The following is a 19483-nucleotide window of genomic DNA, read 5'->3' as shown; positions in this document are numbered from 1 at the left end:
GCCACTGCACGTCTTATGAAAAAGAAAAAAGAAAAGAAAAGGGACTGTAAACACGAGAAACAACTGTCAATTTCTTTATTGCTGTAATTTGATTTTCTCCAAAACTAAGATTCTAATATAAAAGTGGAATGAGCGAAAATACGACGTTATTTGAACCCCAATGGCCTTTCATATTCGTATATAGATGTCGTATCTGGTGCATCCAATACCACGAAGAACGAATTTCTCAAGATTTTCACGAGTCCGATTTGCCTGGCTACCGTGTATTCGTTTACAGGCTGCTTGCGTCGTTCAAATTACCCGAATTCCACAGGCATCACGATTACTTGTCCCCCAGAGAGAACTGACGAGGAGTTACACTATACGGAGTACGTGATGCACGCGATGAGTCGTCTTGTCAGGCATGCCGAAGCCTTTTGTGGCGGCCCCCCAGAGAACTGTATTTCACACGGTTGTCTGAATAAACTTTGATTTGATTTGATTTGATTTGATTTGATGGGTGCGTGAGGGACGTGATCAGTTGCTGGAAGAGAAGACGGCAACGCAGAGAGCCTGTATTACAGAGAGATTCCAACTCTTCGATCGGCGTCACGTGATTTATGGGCCCGGTTTGCAATAAGAGCTGCGAGGAGTTGCCGAAAACGTCAATTGTGTGCAAACGTCTCCGCGTTTCCGCCTAGCTTTCCTCCTTACCACGCGAATGCTTAGCACTCGAACACTTGCGACCAATGACTCTGCAAGAGGCGTCCGCCATTAAATTGCAAACGCTCCCCATGTTCTGAGATGGACCTTCTCTATAATCTAGGCTCTCTATGCAACGTCAAGGACCTCTGGTGCCATCTATCGCATTTCTTCTAAAACAGAATTAGATAAAAAAAAAGGAACAAAAAATTTATACAAAAAGTTAAACAGGCGAGCTGGTTGACACTGCACATATTTGAAAATTCCGGAGACGACGGACGAAGGGGGGACAAACACAAAACGTCTCGAACTGTGTTTGAGACGTTTTGTATCTGTTTGAGACGTTTTGTGTTTGTCCCCTTCTTCGTCCGTCGTCTCCAATTTATCCAAATATACAAAACTTTTTTTTGTTATTCGACTTGGGGTTATAATGACTCGACCCGAGCCCCAATTGAGTCCGACTTGTATTCAACAAGTACGAAATTCGTGTAACGTTTAACACATACGCCAGAATCTCATTTCTTTTGGAACTTACTCTTTTCTGTGCAAAATTTCGACCATGGTACACAGTGGCGTACTAAATTGCTTTTGGTTTTTAAACACCAAAAGCAAAACACATAACCGCAAGCTTGCCCCCCCCCCCCCCCCCCGTCCCCACTTTGAGAACTTGGGGGGGGGGGGGGGGGCAAGCGTTGCCCCCTCGGTTGGTACGCCCATGATGGTGCATTTTATCTGTGCTCAGAAAGACACCGTGTATCAGAGGCTTATTCGGGAGAGAAGGACGGGGAAGTTTTGGTCTCCCTCCCCCGTATTGTTCACGTCGAACTTCTAAAATGTCTGGAGGAGGGACTGGGAACAGATTCATTTCAAATCGGGCAGGAAAAACAGAAAAAAGTCATGTATCGAAAACGTTAAAATATATATATATATATAGATTCTTGGTAAAAATGTTACTATAGTCCGTTGCAACCTAAAGGCCCGTTCACACTCTTGCGACTGCTTGCGACCTCTTAAACCTGGGTTCCTTAAGACTTCTTAAACCAGAGAACACACTGGCGCCATCTATTGGGGAGCAGTGTAAACTCGGCGGTCCGGCATATTTTTTTTTATTTCTCGCGCAATATCCTTTCTTTTTTGGCTCGAAAAACTTTTGTCAATGTTATAAACGAGCCTTTCTATGGTTATTACGCACATTTGACCTCGGAAATCGCGCAAAACCTTCGCTTTTGTGAAATGCAGTTCTAGGGTCACCGCATAGATGGCGCCACAATGTCAGTGTGTCCCCTCATTCTAGAAACATTTAAGAAGTTGTAAGAGATCTCGTCTCTCTCAGTCGTACTCGGTCGCAAGAGTGTGAACGGGCCTTAAGAACGAAGGGCGAGGGTAAGACGGGCCGGGGAGGAGGAAGCAGACGGTTCGGCCCCCGTCTTACCCTCGCCCTTCGTTCTTAGGTTGCAACGGACCGAAACTAAAAGCCGTTGTTGCGTCATCTACTTAGTTCTAGAGATTTTGACCTGTTAAGGACCAAAGGCGGATTTTGGGATTTGAGCGATCATTACAGGTCGCGTATTTGAAGCTTCACCGGACTCGGATACTTTCAACACAACAAATGAACCTTTTACATGGTTTTATAAACTAAATTAACAAAGCGCCCAATACGTTCAAAAAGCTTTTGCTCTATTTATATTGAAATAAAAAAAAAAGGTTTAGAACCTGGTTTCTTTGATTAAAATTCACCTGGTTTGTTCGAATGATGATAACTTTTGTTACATTTAATTGTATTACTTATACATTATATACCAAATGAAAGTCTCAACAAATAGCTATTGAACAGGTATGATATCGTTAAGGCCCGTTCACACTCTTGCGACCGAGTACGACTGAGAGAGACGAGATCTCTTACAACTTCTTAAATGTTTCTAGAATGAGGGGACACACTGACATTGTGGCGCCATCTATGCGGTGACCCTAGAACTGCATTTCACAAAAGCGAAGGTTTTGCGCGATTTCCGAGGTCAAATGTGCGTAATACCCATAGAAAGGCTCGTTTATAACATTGACAAAAGTTTTTCGAGCCAAAAAAGAAAGGATATTGCGCGAGAAATAAAAAAAATATGCCGGACCGCCGAGTTTACACTGCTTCCCAATAGATGGCGCCAGTGTGTTCTCTGGTTTAAGAAGTTTTAAGGAACCCAGGTTTAAGAGGTCGCAAGCAGTCGCAAGAGTGTGAACGGGCCTTTATAGTCAAAAAGTTATCCTGGCGAAAAGCGTATTTGGGGAACATAAGAGGAAACTTCAGAAGTACAAATTTCAACATCCATTTTCTCAAAAAGTTTATTTTTCTATATTTGTGTGTTTTATTCGTATGAAGACCCTTCCTAGTTGCCTAAAACTCCAGACTATAGTTAATCGGCCGGATTAGGTGTTCGTCGCGGCCTCGGGGGCCACAAAATAAGTAAGTAAATATAAATTAGAAAAGCATTTCTAAATAAATATATTCAGATAGGCATCTAGATAGAGAAATACAATGTGTAGTATAAAAAAAAAGAAAAAGAATCCAAGGTGTATTAAAACAAACCAACATGCTAGTAACACGACTTGCGAGTATTACAAATGTATAGCGTACTGTACGAGTATGTACTTTACGTATATACTATAAACGACTTATTTTTTGCGGGCTCAATATTTCGCGATTTAGGTCAAAGATGAAGTTTTGAAATAATTCGCAGGTTCTAATTTTCGCGACGCTGTGGAATGTCAATATAGATTCCAATGTATTTTTCACGAATAGTAGGCAATTTGCGAAATTCGCGAAAATTGGGTCCTCGCGAAAATAAAGTCGCTTACAGTATATAATATTACTTTACACGATAATTGTAGCCCAGAAATTTATTCAGGAATAAATGAAGGCGAATATCAACGTTAGCATTTTCGCACAGCAGAATACTTATGAGAATGGTAGGACTGCTGATGGTAATATGCAACACGTGACACAGGGCACTATGCACATTATACACGAGAGCGCAAATTACTTTTAACGCAGTTACGCAGACACGCAGACGAAGAATGAAGATGGTGACAATGTGCAATAAATGTGGCACACAACTGCGGGATAAGAATCAGCAGGAATACGAAGTGCTTGGCGAGCGTCGCGACGTCGTTTCTACAAACGCGCTTATTTTTGCGCCCGTAGCAGCGGGCCTGCTAGAAACGGGCCGCCGCCGCGGTCCGGACCGGGCCCGCAGGTTGGTGTTTGGAGATCCCTGTTCTAAAACATCCACTAAAATTCAGATGTAACATATGGTTTGGACTTATAAATTCACACATTCGAAAAGACGAGCTAGGTCGTCGTCATTTGATTGCCTATTAATAAATTCCTGGCACCTTGTCAGAGTACTCGATGGCTTAGATTTAAAGGGGTACTTCAACGAAATTTGAAATATTTCCGTCGTGTTCAAAAATAGGGTGAATATGATCCACAATATCCGTAAATGACACTCGCACGTTTGTATTTTGATCCTGGTGGCTGTATTTTTCGTTATAAACGGCCCACTCGGGCAAGCGCTCGGAGAAGGCCCAGCTTAGAGCACGTGACATCCAACGCAATCGTGACGTAGGTCGTCTCAAGACGAGCAAAGCTACGGCGAGGCTGACGTCGAGAGGATGGCCTAGTCGTTCCAGCCACCGAAGCGGCTGCTTTTGTACGAATTTTGAGTGACGGGTTAATCTTCTATAATCTTCTAGGGGGACAATAACGAGTTCCGCGACACACAAAAGGGATTCTCAGGAAGAGGGGAGTTCCTCCTTCCCCCCTTCTCTCGTCGTGGCCGGAGACGAGACAACCTCCGTCACTAGCTGTCAAGGTTCCTAGACGAGCATTACAAACGAGGCGTTAGCGACATCCACCAGGTGCTCTTTGCTAATCGTTTAATTCGTTTTAAAATTCCTTTTCGAGACTTTTTTTAACACGATATTGGTATGTTCCACGTGATACTGCTCTTTTGAACACATATAGACCAAAAAATGAGCGCCGAAATTTCGTTGTAGTATCCCTTTAAGTTAAAACGAGAACCAAACAAACTTTTCAGAAAAACAAATATGGCAAATTGCTAGGCAGTTGTGTTGCATACATGAAACGTTCTGGCATTACAAACGTTTAGCGATACTCTAAGTTTCCAGACGCCAGACTCCTACGTTCACAGTGCTCTTCATCAGAGAATTTTACGCGTACCGTATGTACACTCGATAGTTGTTCTCAGGATGAAGCGATACTACATTATACTACCGTTAATCAGGCTGATACAACTGGCGATCTTCCAGAGCCTTCCAGACTCTGTAACTCCTCTCCTTCAGTGCGCACAGGTGGTCGAGCCTTTCCTCGCCTACCCCTCTGGTCACATGACCTCCCCATTAACCAATCAGCGTCGAGCACCTCACTCATCCCCTCCCACCCGTCAACCAATCAGTGTAGAGCCTCGTGGCCAAGCTTTTATCCAGGGTTCACTTTTATCTGGGCTTAACAAAATGCCGAACCCCTGGCCAAACAACGTTTCACGTAAAAAATCTCACCGTCAAGCAAGATATGCTGGCCGAGATTTCAACTTAGACACCATCTACGTAGGAATAATGTTTGCGACTTGAAATGTATTTATTATTATTATTATTTACGAAAACTGCTGGTTGAGATTCGAGTGACAACCTGAGAAGTGGTATTTTGCAGTGACCAACGTTACTAGAACACTCCGTTGCGAAACTGCCACAGAGACTGCCTTGAAAAAGTGTCCCCGATCTGTCCTCGAGCACCGAGCTAATGGCGAACACAACGCCGCCATTTCTCCCGCGGCGGCCACTTGAGGAACTGCACGTGACGTCTATTTTGGCTTTAATCGGCCATTTTGGGCCGAAACAGATTCAGCGGAATAGGTTACGGGGGTGCCAATCCCGTCTCCCCAGCGGACGCGCCGCGTCTTTCTAGCGAAGCTAAAATGCACCTAGGTTGGGAAGGGCTATCTGAAAGCACCGCTGAGGCATGGTTGTATAAAAACAATATTAATTGTGCCGCAATGCAAACTAAAGATTTTAAAAACATCACGCGTCCTTCATTTTGTATTAAACACCAATACATTTCATACAAAAAGAGTCTTTTCTGTTTGTTTTCTGCAAAAACATGCTTTCTAAAAGCTCAAGGTGACCACAGTACAGACAAATGATAAAGAGTGGGGCTGTTGTCGTATTTAGCTCGGTCTCGGTGGGCGCCAGCGGCCCAGGTTTCGACGGCGAGTTTCCCAAAACGCAGGTGACGATGCAGTACCCAAAATATTTCGAACTTAGAGGCCACCTAGGGCACATATTTATAATTAAATATAATATAATTTATTAAACGTGCTTTGTTTTGATGATCTCCGAAATACCAAAGTGACTTCTCGTGATTTCCATACCCTCCAACGGCAGTCTTCTATGGTTGTTTTTCTAGTTTCGGTTTGACTTCGTCCGTTCTTCTTAGCAAATAAGCTACCCTGCTGCTCTGCAGACAACATTATGCAACGTTCATTGTCTTGACAGCATAATTCAGTGTTTGAACGAAAAATTAACTTTTTGGGGTGTCAGTAGGTCAGTGTCTCTTTATTTCCTTGATTACCCTAAGTGGGTCTTATAAAAAATTCTACTCACAAGGCGACAGAATTGAAATCTACTGCTCGAATAAATGGTAGTGAATGGTAATACACGTAAATAGTGGTGAAAATACTTTCTAAAAAACGTTAGCGTATCGAGAGAACAAAGTTTCGTTTTGTGATCCAACTCTTGTTACCCCTCGTTCGACTCCGTATCTATCATCGGCATCGACATAGCAAGATGAGCGCGCCCTGCGTTGTTTTTTCTGTGCTCGTGACCCGCCTTTGCGAGGTCGTTTGATGGTTTGATTTCAACTTTATCACAACGCACTACCAAAGAACGGAGGAAGAAGAGATTGCTACGTTTACTGCGTTAATTCATGGTGCACTTCTCAACTTCTGACTGTTCGTGTAACAAGGACCGACTTACTTAATATTCCCGCACGTGCGATCGCCATGTGATACTGTGATCTCCACAGACCTTCAAGGGAATCGGCTAGTATGTCAGGGTTTGGCGGTCTCAAGCATACTTTACTGTGCTTATCGAGAGGACTTTTGATGAATCCTACAGCCGTCAGGTCGGTCGTAACAGAGGCGAGAAGACTGTACTGCTCGCCGAGCTGTTCAGTACTGAACCGGTACACATGGAGAACGCACACCTGTGGAGAACTGAGACCCGTGCATCGAGGAAAACAAGTGACGCTGTGTGGGTGGATCCTCTTCAAAAGGATGGACAAGTTCCTGATAGTCAGGGATGCGTACGGAATTACGCAAGTGGTCATTCCCGATGACGTACGATGTATTTCCTACCGACTTTTTGTTAGGTATTTTAATAATATCAATAATACATGTGAAGGCTATACGCACGACGTCGTGCACCTTAACCGGATATGACTATATGCACGACGTGAAGAGGTCATGCCATTTGGGTCACCCTTTTCGGACGGCGCGTGTATCACTGGAAAACGTGTCCCCTTGCGCGCGCGCAGCTTCGCAGTTACAATTAGCGGCTGCTCATTACAAAACTAGTAACCCACTTGGCCGCCCCCCCCCCCCCCCCCCCCCCGTGCACGCCGCTTCGCGGCGTCCAGTCGGCAACCCAAGCTCCGCTGTCCCTCATTGCACCTTTGGAAAGGGAGTACTGTACTATTTAATTCAGCAAACTTTCGTCGACAACATTTTTTTTTTGTGACAATTATGAAAAGAAAAGTCATAAATATCGCCAAATGTTAGGCAAAAAAAAAGGAAATATGCCCTCTCTCTGGATCGAACTTGGGACCGCTCCGTATAAAACTGACATCTTTCCACTAAGCTATGCTACAACTGGAGATACTCGTTTTTACAATTAATTTTATACGAGACCCAACAAGTTTCATGTTGTGCGTATCGCCATTTCTGGTCAAGGTACACAATATTATGCATATAGCATTCTTTATAAGACGTAGCTCGCAAGCATCGCCTTTGCTGGGTACTGACTACTTACTGGTTTACTTGAACTACAACTTCTGCGATGTAAAGCTAACATGGCAAACCAAATGCTTGTGGCGCATAAAATACTGGCATGGCCACAAATGACTTCACATGCAGTTGGTGGATTGATGTTTTAGCAAACAAAGTTTTGCCCTCTTCTTTTCATCGAAAGGCACTTTAGCGAATGGTCGGCCTCCGCAAAGCGGTACGTGTGGGTGGGCCAGGTGGGTTAATGTTTCTGTAATAAGCCGCTGCGGTCTGTCGGCGGAAAGCGTCGTGAACGGAGGGGGGCGGGTGGGTTAACACGTGCCCTTGTGATTCGTCATTCGCTAAAACGTCGATTTGCTCAAATGACCGCTTTTCGTTAAAACGTTGATTTGCTCAAATGACCGCTTTTCGTTAAAACGTCATTCGCTCTTGTAATATCGACTCGTTGGGGTTTTAAAAAGCTTTGGTAGTAGTGACTGCTTTTCTGAGTGTTACGGTGTACAATTTCAACATGTAATGCAATCAATACGCATAAGTTAGCACTGCGTACGCCTGAGGTGTTTCTAAAACCTTGTTTAATGGCATTAATAGGGAGTTTTAGAATAGGATGCCCCTTTGTTTGGGGACCCCTAAAAACTAGGGGGGCCAATGCGGAGCGGTACTCGCACTATTGTCTTATAAAATAGGGTTTCTACAACACAGCCCAGCTTGCTTATGTTTCTCTTGCGGCACCAATGCAACTAACATTTCAATATTCAGAACCGAAATATATTTAAAAAAAGTAAAATATTTGCATTGATGCAAGTTATTAAATGTTAGGCTCGTTTTATTTAAAAACAAGCCTTGCTGAAGTTTCCTTCCTAGTACGAAAGGAGTTATGAAGTTAGCTCTTGAAACAACGAGGAAGATGTAAGCAATGAAGGCCTGCAGCATGTAGCGACTAATGTAAATGCTTGGTATAAAACTTCTTCCATATTACATGAGTTGCGTCCTTCGACTTCAGTAGAAATAGAGGTGTGGTCGGCTTCTGTGTGGTCATGATCACCTAGCCGATCAAACTGAGACAATCCACGAGACTTGTGAGATGTTGCCGTGTCAGTGATTATCACATCCCCTTAGGATTAGGAAAGGCCAGACTCTGAAGACAATCTAAAAAACGGGGCGAGGTCATCATTTACAGAGCCGTATATTGGGAGAGTTTGGCCAGTGGGTGTGGCGACGAAATGCTGGAGAAAAGAAAAGTGAAGGAAAGGAAGGAGCGCCAAAGGAGCGATAGGGAAAGAAGGGAGCAAAGAGAAGACGACCGCAATTATGACTCAACGCTGTCAGCGCCGAGCACTGTTGAGGCTATGCGTCGTCTGCTATAAGCTTATTTCTTTTTCGCCTGAATCAAAGTTTGCGTTCAAACGTGGAGAAACTTAATTCGTTAGCTTTTTAAATCGCCAAGGAGTAACACTATACCATTTTCTTGCCAGAGTCTGCCAAATGAAAGGAAAGAACCGAAATTCGGATGTCGATCCCATGCATTCCACCAGGCGAATGAATGAAAATGGCGGCCCTCGCTGCTCAGCTGTGAGTAGCTGAGAGTTCTTGCGCATGTGCTCACGCCTCTCGCTCCGCACCGCAGACTGATTGGCTCACTCAGGAGGGGGCGTTACAGTGGCGAGATTATAGACTGGCCCAACTTCCCCCATTACGACTCTTATCACTTACACTTTGTGATTTAGGCGAGTTAAGACGAGGCAAAAGCCTGCCGCACTGTTCATTGCAGGTGGCTATTCCTGATGATGCGACGACCATTGCGGATTTGTTCCGAAGATAGCCACGCTAGCTGGGAAGGGTGCCGCCATGTTAGCCGACGCCATTTCTCAAATTGGAGTGAGCGCTAGCCCAAAACGCAATTTAAGTTAAGTGCATGCGCTGTGGTGGGCCCCTATCTCTTAGAGGCCCCCTAACCTTGAAGTCCGCTATTCTAAAACTCCCTAATGTCAGCTAAATTCTATCGAGAGGTGACTGAGGGTCTAGATTAGTGGGTTCAAGAGTGTCGTTGCTACTATGTAATAAAGCACGCTTAGAGGTTAGAGGATGGTCTTTATGGTGCACGCATCAGCAGTGCACATCAGCTCTTTGTCAGTGTAGGGAATGGGTGCATTATCTTTTGAAAAGTTAAGTGAATCTCATCGTCTGAGTGCACTCGAAAGCTCTTTGTTGCCCTTTGTAAAAAATATGGTTGTTTGAGAGCTAATATCCCATCGCTTGTTTATTTTTTGTTGAGCTCTATCCTGATGACACGTCTTTTCACCTTCGACGACGTCAAGTTTTGACTTTCTAATGAGGTGAGGGGTGCAAACATTTACGGACTCTTGGCTCAAGTGTCATTGGCCCGCGGTGCATGTACCAAGCATCTGGGCGAGTGTGCATCCTTGAATGTGCTTAAAGAGGGGAGCAGGCTGTAGTTCACGATTTGCCCGTTTGACTCAATGTCCCGGTTTCTGTTTAAGTAGAAGATTTCCTTTTCTCTCGCGCGGATTCACACTTTCTCACTCACATAAACACGTAGCCAGACATAAAGTATTATCTTGGCAGTTTGCTTGTGCTGCCCCCTTTGCCTCACTAAGTGAAACAGGTCCATGTTTTTTTTATCATTCCCCATCTCAGGGTTTACAAGATGTCGATTGATTACCAGCTCGCCTGCACTCTCTCACTGCTTACAGGTCCATGTCATTGTAATGAGAGGACAAGCCTCCAGGATAATGCTCCTCCAAGATAAGCGATTAAATAAGTAGGAATGTGTGAGACACGTCTTACTGCAGGTTGCTGTCCACTTCAGCAGTCCACAAAAGCTTTGGCAGCTAGGAGTTAAGACGGCGCGACAATTGCATTCGCTCGTGCTGGCGTTTCTACGATCAACCGCCAGGACTGCGACGGCATCCGACAGCATTACTCTCCGGCTTCTACGACATCATTTGTTGCCACTACGGGACCACTTTTGATGTGTGGGCGGGATAGGACGCCAAACACACCAGTGAGAGACCCTCTCCAGGCACCACAGTATAACTACTAATTGTTAGCTTGGCAGAACACTGTTCATTCCATGCATCCCATGGAATATTGCATATACCGTAAAATACCGGGCAAGCACCCACTCAAAATTTAGAGATAAGCGCGAAAAAATAGGGGATGGGCGCTTGTTCGGTCATCAATTTTACATATAAATGTACAGCACATATTTCCTCCGATCTTACAAATTTGGGTGTGGGCGCTTAATGTAGAATGGGCGGATGCGCGGTATTCTACGGTAGGTCGGTGACTTGACGAGCGTGATCACTATTGGGGAGTAGAGCGAACCGTCGTGTCCCCAGAGGCTAAGTTCGGAACTAAACTGAGGGGGGCAACAGCAGCGCGAATTATTTGTTTGCATTTCGGATGCTGCACGCAGATTATGTAGCCGAACGCTGCATCAACGTTTGGCCGGGACTCGTGTTGAACCGGTGAAGCACCTATTAAATACGAGTCTTTGCCAAACGCTGACGTGGCACTCGTGCCCAATCTGTGCCCCGCACTGAATCGAGGAAGATGACGTGAAGAATCCAGTCCACGGGCCTTGTGTTGGATAAACACCGAGCTCTGGGGAAAACGAACTGGAGAAAGTGCCCTCTTATATTTCAATCTCTTTGCCAATAATCCCCATAGAAGCAAAATATATTCGCAACTCCAACGCCCTATAGGTGGCGGGGTGGTAGTTCCAAGATGGCGGAAGAGACGGGGATAGATTCTCCAGGGTTTCGCGTGCGCCTGTTCATTGACGCTGGTCAGTGTGCTAAAAATGATTTATTTGTCTGCAAGCGCGAAGTGGCTAGGGCAGAACCATATTACAGGTGACGGAGATGTTGATGGGCGTTAGCAAAACGAGCATGCTGATATTTAAAAGTTGCAGAAACCTCGACTTGCGAAGCTTTGTGGTGGGCGAGCGCGTTTTACGCACCGGGCACGTCACTGTTTGTGGCAGACTATTTTTGAGGGTGATGAAAATATCGTGTTTGCGCTTTGCCTGGCCATTAATGCTCTAAAATGTGGGCAGCGCATGGTGACCGTCAAGCTTCAGAAGAGCAGCGTTCACAGTATTTACGCCTTCGTGTCACAGGCTCGCAACTCGCTGCCCACCGTCTCGGTTTTAGTGTATTGCAACACGTCATCAAACTGCTCTATGGCTTTTGATAGAAAGTTTGTTACCGCAGGCTACCGTGCGGTGTAGCATTACAACCAGAGGCTCGCGCTGCGCCTTTGGAGCAGAATTCTCAGCGCGTGCCAGGAGCCTTGTCGCGCTCACAGTAGCCAACGGTAGCCTGCGGTAACGCTATGCTAAAACGGCCTATTAACACAATCGGTGTGTTTAGTGGTTTTATTTATTGCTCTATCAAAAATAAATATTATAATATACCGTACATCTTTTTTTTTTTTTGTACCGTCTTATTTGCAACGTAGTGGCCCCTCTCGCCAAAACTGCCCGTTCAAAGCCCTCGTCACAAACGGCTGGTTAAAACAAACGTGCTTAAAATGCTTCGGTAATTTATTTATTTATTTTATAATTGCCTAAAAGCAAGTACGCATATTCTATCTTTTAAAAGTGCTTGGAGTAAATGGTCATGTTCCTACGGCCTTAAAATCGCAAACCCATTCCCGACGTGTATTGCTCGACATATCGTTGCGCGACCAGTTTTCTCCTACTTAGGGCAAAGAATAGACTTTTCATAGAGCGAACGCTAGAGCTCTACATTATTAGCGGGAGCGTTTGCCGTCATGTTGAGCACAGATCGAATTGGCGGCCACTCACAAGACCAGAAATCCGCAGCGTATGCGATATACGAAAAGTCCCCAAATGAAATGAAACATCCCGGCCCCTTCGTGCAAGGCTGTTGCAAGGTGGAACACACGTATTCCTATTTTAACGCGCTCACTCTTTTCGTTACAACGGTTTCACGCATCAAGGCCGACAGCCCCTGCCACCTTTTCCGCGCCGCCGCCGCCGCTGTCGTCCCCGTTCCTCTAGTTTCCCGCTCGTCCGCGGGAGGGCGAGCGGTGCGCTGGAGTTGCGAATAATGCGGTAGAAACTGGAATGTGAGGCATTAACTGTTTGCCTGTATTGTCATTTATGTTTCCTGAAAATTTGTCTTTGTGTCTCTAGGAAAAAGCAGCGTCAACTCTTCTGGAGTCATTGCCATTGGAGTCTGTAGTTCAGATAACTGGAGAGGTTGTAGAAAGACCACAAGGACAGTGGAATGAGGTAAATAGAAATGGTCCAAAGAATTTTCATGGACCAGTGGCATTGAAGCTGGTGGGGCAAGTTGTCATTGCCTGCCCCCTCCCCCCCCTTCCTTCCCTTCCTCCAGACCCTTTCTGTAATGCTGGCACCCTCACATTAACCGCCTGCCACCCCCCTCCCCTTGTCACCCCTTTATCTCACAAAAACTTGCAATGCCACTGTTTCGGTCGATCAGATCGGAGGATTGGTTTATTTAAAATGATACAGATAGTTTTGTGAGTTGTGAGCTATCATACAACCAGGAGTCAAGCCTGGACTATTGTTGATCTCATCCCATTATGTGACTCAATATCAATGTACTCTAAAGACAGCAGCAAAGGCATTGGTGAGCTGGTGAGCCTGAGAAAAACCCCAGAATAAGAAAACACAAAATAGAGAGAAACACTCGGAGGTCTCAGTGTGTATTGCTATCTCTCAAATGTGCTTCACAGTTCCTTGTGTGTTTTATGCCTTTTGTAGTGTTCCTTTGTCTGCAGTGCTTCACAGATAAAAATCTGTTCTCTTGAATCGGGATGCTGGTTTTGATACCTTTCAGAATCTTCCAACTGGGAAAATTGAAGTTCTCTGCAAGGAGTTAAAAGCTTTGAACAATGCAAAAGTGGACCTACCTTTCCATGTTCGAGAGTATCAGAAGGTGAGTATAGGAAGGTTGTCGAAGTCCCCTTAGAACAGTGCTTGCCAAACTTTTGCCTTGCTGCAGAGTCCACATTTATCTTAGGGGTCATTTGCCATGGACCCCCATTGAATACATTTTATATTACAACAATGAGTGGCATACATAGAGGAACTTATGTTGTCATAAATCAGAAAAAGTTTAAGTCGTCGATCTCGCTGAATATAAATCATGTTTATTGTCATTGACGTCCTGCGCATAAACTCGGGCAAAGTGGTCTCACAGTGGAAAGCATGAATGGCAACACATATCTGAGGGCTTTCTCCAAGAAAGGCTGTATTAAAAATGCACTCACAACTAGAAACTAGCAAGAGTGCACTGTCACTCGTGAGAACTCTACTATGGCTGCAATGATGTTCAGTCTGACAATTTCAACCCTCTTCAGTGCCTTACCTGTCCCTGAAAGAGTGATCGCCGAATCGGTGCGGAGCCCTAGTGACCCACAAACCACAGTTTGAGAATTGCTGCCCTCGAATGAATGTTATTGGACTAAGCACTTCAGTATAAAATTGTAACAAGTTTTGTATTCTTTTGTTATTTCCAACGAACTCGCATGTGATTGCACTTGTTTTCATGTAGAAATTTCAATTTACAGAATCTTTATAGTGTTGCACAATTGGAAGTTGTAAATGTGGCATGTTTCATTGATGGCATTGTTTCCCCACAGCCTGTAATTTGTTCCTGTTACTTGTTTATCAATACCAATCATCACAAATAGCATCACCAGTGTTTTTGCACTTGCTTTGTCTACACAAATAACTAGGGTTGTGCGAATATTCGAAATTTCGAATAGTAGTTCCGAATAATACACTATTCAATATTCGCTTCGAAAAGAACTTCACTATTCGCGTTTTTCGAAGTGTTGATTGCGGTGGGTTAGCCCCGTTGAGTGCGCTTCTTACCGAGCACCGGTACACTGCGGAGAAGCAATACCCGCGGAAGCAAGCTTTGCGGGTGTTGCTTCTCCGCATTACATTGGTGATCGGTAAGAAGCGCACTCAACGGAGTAACCCGCTGCGATAAACATTTGGAAAAGTATGAATATCGCAGTTGCGTGCTTGGATGAAAACCATACATTCAAAGCAGGATGGTGCACGCGTGCCGCCTGTATATGAAAATAAATGGCAACTTTGTGAATGTGTATTATCTACATTGTAGTAAAAGTTTTAAAATTAAACTGACTGTTTTGCAAGAGTATATGTTCGGCAGAGATGCCCTTAAAACCTGCGTTCATCATGCGCGAGTCATTCTTTTTTAACTCGAAATTAAAGAGAGAATATTTAAGATTTGTAAAATCACTCAATTGGGTATAGTTGGCAATTTCCATTAGATTCATTTTATGTTAACCTTGTTGACTTACCATCCCAAGACATCAGACCTTCTGAGGTCACAGTTCATAAATATAGATAGATTAAACTTGGCTTATAAATGAACAGGTGGAACAGGGGGTTTTGTCTAAGCATTATTTTATGATAGTGAAAGGCATGGAAAAACTATTCGATATTCGATTAGAAAATATTCGGCCAAAACCACTATTCGCTTCGAATTCGCTTCGAACTCAAAATCCACTATTCGCACAAGACTACAAATAACGGAGGTTACCAAAGGGCATGTTTGTAAGGTTGTACTGCTACTGCTGAATCACAATTGAAAGAGTGAGCATTATTTATTTCAAGAACACTGCTGGCCAACCTTTGTGGGTGAAGACACAAGTCCAGAAGCAATCTTTAACTATTTCCTGATGTTAACAATTGAGTCAGATTTGCATATTGACAAGAAAATCTGTTTTTCATATTTGCTCAAGTATTTTATGCTCCCAGGGCCTAGCTTTTTTATAGCCGGTTCTTTGTTTATTTGTACTTAACAGATTCAGAACCTTGGAATGTGCAGTTTAAAAATTCTTTTCTATTTTCACAGAAAAAAGAGGCACTTCGGATGCGGTATCGCTACTTGGATTTACGATCCTCAGAAATGCAAAGGAACCTGAGGTTCAGGTCAGACCTTCAGATGCGCATGCGAAACTTTTTGGTTCAGTCGTGTGGTAAGATCAATATTTCTTGTTTTTATAGCCTAAAAAGAACCTGATAGCAATAGTCAATGTTGTGCAAAGACTTTGCCTCAAGGCTTTAGTGGAGTTCTCTTTCTGTCAAACATGAGCCATCATTGAAGGGCTGCAGAATGTCAGTTCCTAAAATCCTATCATCATTTAGAGTGCTTTCATGCCTTAGTTGTTCACAAAAAATGATGTCAGTCATCAAAAGAAGTTCCAATACCATTCTGGATATCACAAGTTTTATGGTAATAGACAAATGGATGAACTAATATTCCTTACAAATGTGTTGGTAGAGTATACTAGAAAACAGAAAGAATAAAACATAGAGAGGACGAAACACAGACGAGTACATTCTTTCACTCGTAACAAAGTTCATTCCATGGAGTATGATCGCCCGTTCTCCTGCGCATTTGTAGGGAAAGAAGGAAAGGAGCAGAGGCAGAGGGGGGAGCTCAGAAGAAGGAAGGACAAGTGGGGAGGGTGGAAGAATGCGTTGACCATTTCGGAATGGGCTGTTCACCAAGGTCGTCTAGTCATCCTGGAAAGCTCTATGCACAGAGAGCCTATCTCTCATTCAGAGAGGGCTCGTCAGGGAGATGAGGCATTAACGCCAGAGTTTTTGATTGCAAATTATTTGATTACTTTCCCTCCCGAATCTCTGAGAATGGTGCCCAAGAACGCGCATTTTCCTGAACCTAGGTGCACATCCTCTGCATGTGTGGCAATTTGCTATCGGGTACACCGAATCCTCGCTAAGTTCGGTGACCTCTCGGTAGTGCTCTCGCAGGCAGTCATTTAGGTACCGGCCCATTTGCCCAATATATTCTCCTCCGCCAGAGTAAAGGATGGAATGGATTCCCTCTCTCTGGCAGGGAGCAAACTGCTTTTCATGTTTCTTGGGGCAGGGATTTGGAGGGGAAGAAGTTTAACCTGCTGGCACATCTGCTTGAGTTTGAACTTACATTTGAAGACGACTCTTACGTCGAAACATGAAGCGAGCGCCTTGAAGTGATGTGCAGTGCTATGCGTGTACGTAATAACTGCGAATTGTTTCTGGTAGGGTCGAGATGTAGAGGAAGGTATGTGGGAGGGTGTGGTGAGCCTCAGTCTATCTAGGTTATTCCCCATAAGGTCTTTTGGGTAGCCCGCTTTCCTCAGTCTATCTAGCTGGAGGCTAACGTTGTGTGTGGCAAAATGAGGGCAGGACCTGGCGTGCGCAGTCGTCAGGAGGGACCTGACCAGGCCTAGCTTCACTGTTCTTGAGTGGGCGCTGGTGAAGGGGAGGACTGGTTTCTCTGATCTCTGTTTGAACGCCCAGCACATCCTCTCGGTTCGGAGACTAATGTGTAGGTCCAGGAACTGGAGGTCACCCCCAGCTGGGTCCTCTTTTTTGAATGTAGTAAGGCCGGCGGGGCTTGATGTGAAAGCTTTCAGGATGGTCTCAGGTTGGGTCTGTTCTTGGTGCACTAGAAGATAGTCATCTATGTACCTGTATTTGTCTGTGTTTCGTGCTCTCTCTGTTTTATTGTTTACTTTCTATATGAATTGAACTTTTTCTAAACTAATCTTTAGCCAACAAATGAGAGCAAGGAGGACAGCAGCTTTTTTACTCATGTTTCACAGCATGATTCATAGACTTTTGTAAATCTGCAGATCAACGTACCTGTTCCGACCAGTTTTCAAAATACTAGCGAAGAAATAGTTTCATTGTGCAGTTAATGAGGAACAACAACAGTGACATTTGAGGATGCTGGTTGGCATGAATTTGCATACCCCTTTATTTCTTGCGTGCTTATATGAGCTTTAAACATTGCTTTTGCTAGGTTTTGTGGAGATTGAAACTCCAACACTGTTCAAGAGAACTCCTGGGGTGAGTTACAATACAGTAGATGATTTTAAATCTTATGGCTTATTCATGAGCGAACTACATATGCTGGCATAACGAGCCACTCTTTTATGAATGAAAATGAAACCTTAGCACTTGCAGAGAAGTTTTGGTGTATATCTCTGCACTTTCCAGTTCTGGGGAGCACTTTTCCTTATATGCTGTGTTGGAGAAGCTGCATGATGGGGCTCATGCACTGCCTGTGTCTTGAGATTGCAGGAGTTTTTTTTTATATGTGGTAAATATAAAAGTCTAGCATTCATAACATTTCCACCCAATTTGTTTAGATTTTCTTGTCAAACTATTTTTTAGCATATAGTATTACAATTGGAAATACCTCGAATAAAACAATTTTGTTGCATATTTTTATAGCTTGTTGCAATATTGGTGTAAATGACTATTTATCGAGGCTGCATTGGGTATGTCAATACTGTGGACATCAGCTGCTGGTGGGATGGAGGCTCCGGACCAAAAGCCTAGAATCTGCTTTGTATTGCCTCTTGTATGCTGACGTTACTTTATTATTTTACCCCGAATTTTGTATATTTTTTCTGATACAAGTGTCTCCTTTATACTTCGATCTGTATTGCTTTTTTCAGGGAGCACAGGAGTATGTGGTGCCAACCAGATTTCCTGGCCAGTTCTACTCTCTTGTGCAAAGTCCTCAGCAGGTATAATATTGTCATTTAATTATATATGTAGGTGCATTCTCTTTTGTAAATTGTCACAAGAACTTTATACGTATGAATTTGAAATTTTCCCTTGATTCTATAAGAAAGCTGCAGTGCACTTAGCTTGACATGTACATTATTTCAGGTGTCATAGCTGCTTTTAACATTTCTGAATGGTTAAACTAAAGACAAGTCTGGAGATCCAGTAGACTTCGTAGAGCAGATGTACTGACCATTAGAGCTTCCAAGTAATGCTTGTACTGATACTGGCACTTCCAACTGTCAATGAGGGATTATTTTTTGGTGCTTAGCCATGCGCATCACATAAAACAAAACCAACTAGAACTGAGAGCTGACTCGTCATTTGGCAGCTGCTGTTGACCCTAATAACAGCTTCATGCTTATGAATGTTAGACTGAAATGCTATTGTTTGGTCTAAGTGCCATTCATAACTACCTATAATGCCTGTACGGGCCTTCAGCTATCCAAATTATGATAGTTCATTGTTTTCTTCTATTGTAGCATTATGCACTCTTTTGTAAAATCTGACCCTTGCACCACTAAAACTTACAAAATCAAATCAAATTCTATTAGCATTTGTAAGGTCATGCAACTTGAGTTAATTTTTCTTTAGCCAATGCTAAAAGAGCATATGGTATTTTCGAGCCTTGTCCTTGCAGCTCTGTTTGGGGTGTCATACAGATCAAATAAATTTAAGTTAAAAAGAAAAATTCCAGAGAGCCGAAAAGTGCTCAAATAAAAGTGCTGCCGGGCTTTGTCTTGTCAATTTTAAGCCCTCTATATTTGTGAGGAGGACTATCCATTCAAAAGACGTAGGAAATCTTAACCCCTCCTTTCCTTTGACGCCTTCCCATTCGTGGGCAGCCTCTCATTGCTTCTTTGTTTTAAATGCACCTAAATCCACAATTTGATAGTCACCTGCATGCTCAAGACATCTATATTTCATTTTGATTGTACCCCCTGGGTACATTCAGCTTCCTACTCTTTTGAACCACTTGGGAACAGTAATTTTCAGTTCTTTGTCACCTGAAAATATTTACTCTTCCAAGTTTTTGAACGTTTGAACGCTCACTGTTCTTCTTTGCTGAAAAATTAATACTGGTGAC

The 19483-nt window shown here is 43.7% G+C and overlaps 1 protein-coding gene across 2 annotated transcripts in view; it reads left to right on the top strand.

Moving 5' to 3' along the window:
- The first annotated feature begins 6466 nt into the window (after window positions 1-6466).
- LOC8042413 (aspartate--tRNA ligase, mitochondrial) overlaps window positions 6467-19483 on the top strand; it is a 30083-nt gene continuing 17066 nt past the window's right edge. The window contains exons 1-6 of one of the 2 annotated variants that reach the window (XM_029973976.4): window positions 6467-7085; window positions 12937-13035; window positions 13610-13708; window positions 15665-15788; window positions 17624-17670; window positions 18285-18356. In XM_029973976.4, coding sequence (XP_029829836.2) covers window positions 6795-7085; window positions 12937-13035; window positions 13610-13708; window positions 15665-15788; window positions 17624-17670; window positions 18285-18356 — 732 coding nt within the window. In that variant the 5' untranslated portion in view covers window positions 6467-6794. The remainder of the gene's footprint in view (window positions 7086-12936; window positions 13036-13609; window positions 13709-15664; window positions 15789-17623; window positions 17671-18284; window positions 18357-19483) is intronic. The other variant, XM_040220560.3, reaches the window with a different exon arrangement.

Source organism: Ixodes scapularis, unplaced genomic scaffold (assembly GCF_016920785.2).
Source record: "Ixodes scapularis isolate PalLabHiFi unplaced genomic scaffold, ASM1692078v2 PGA_scaffold3__209_contigs__length_174095766, whole genome shotgun sequence".
Classification (NCBI taxonomy): Eukaryota; Metazoa; Arthropoda; class Arachnida; order Ixodida; family Ixodidae; genus Ixodes; species Ixodes scapularis.
This window is presented reverse-complemented; position numbering and strand designations above follow the sequence as displayed.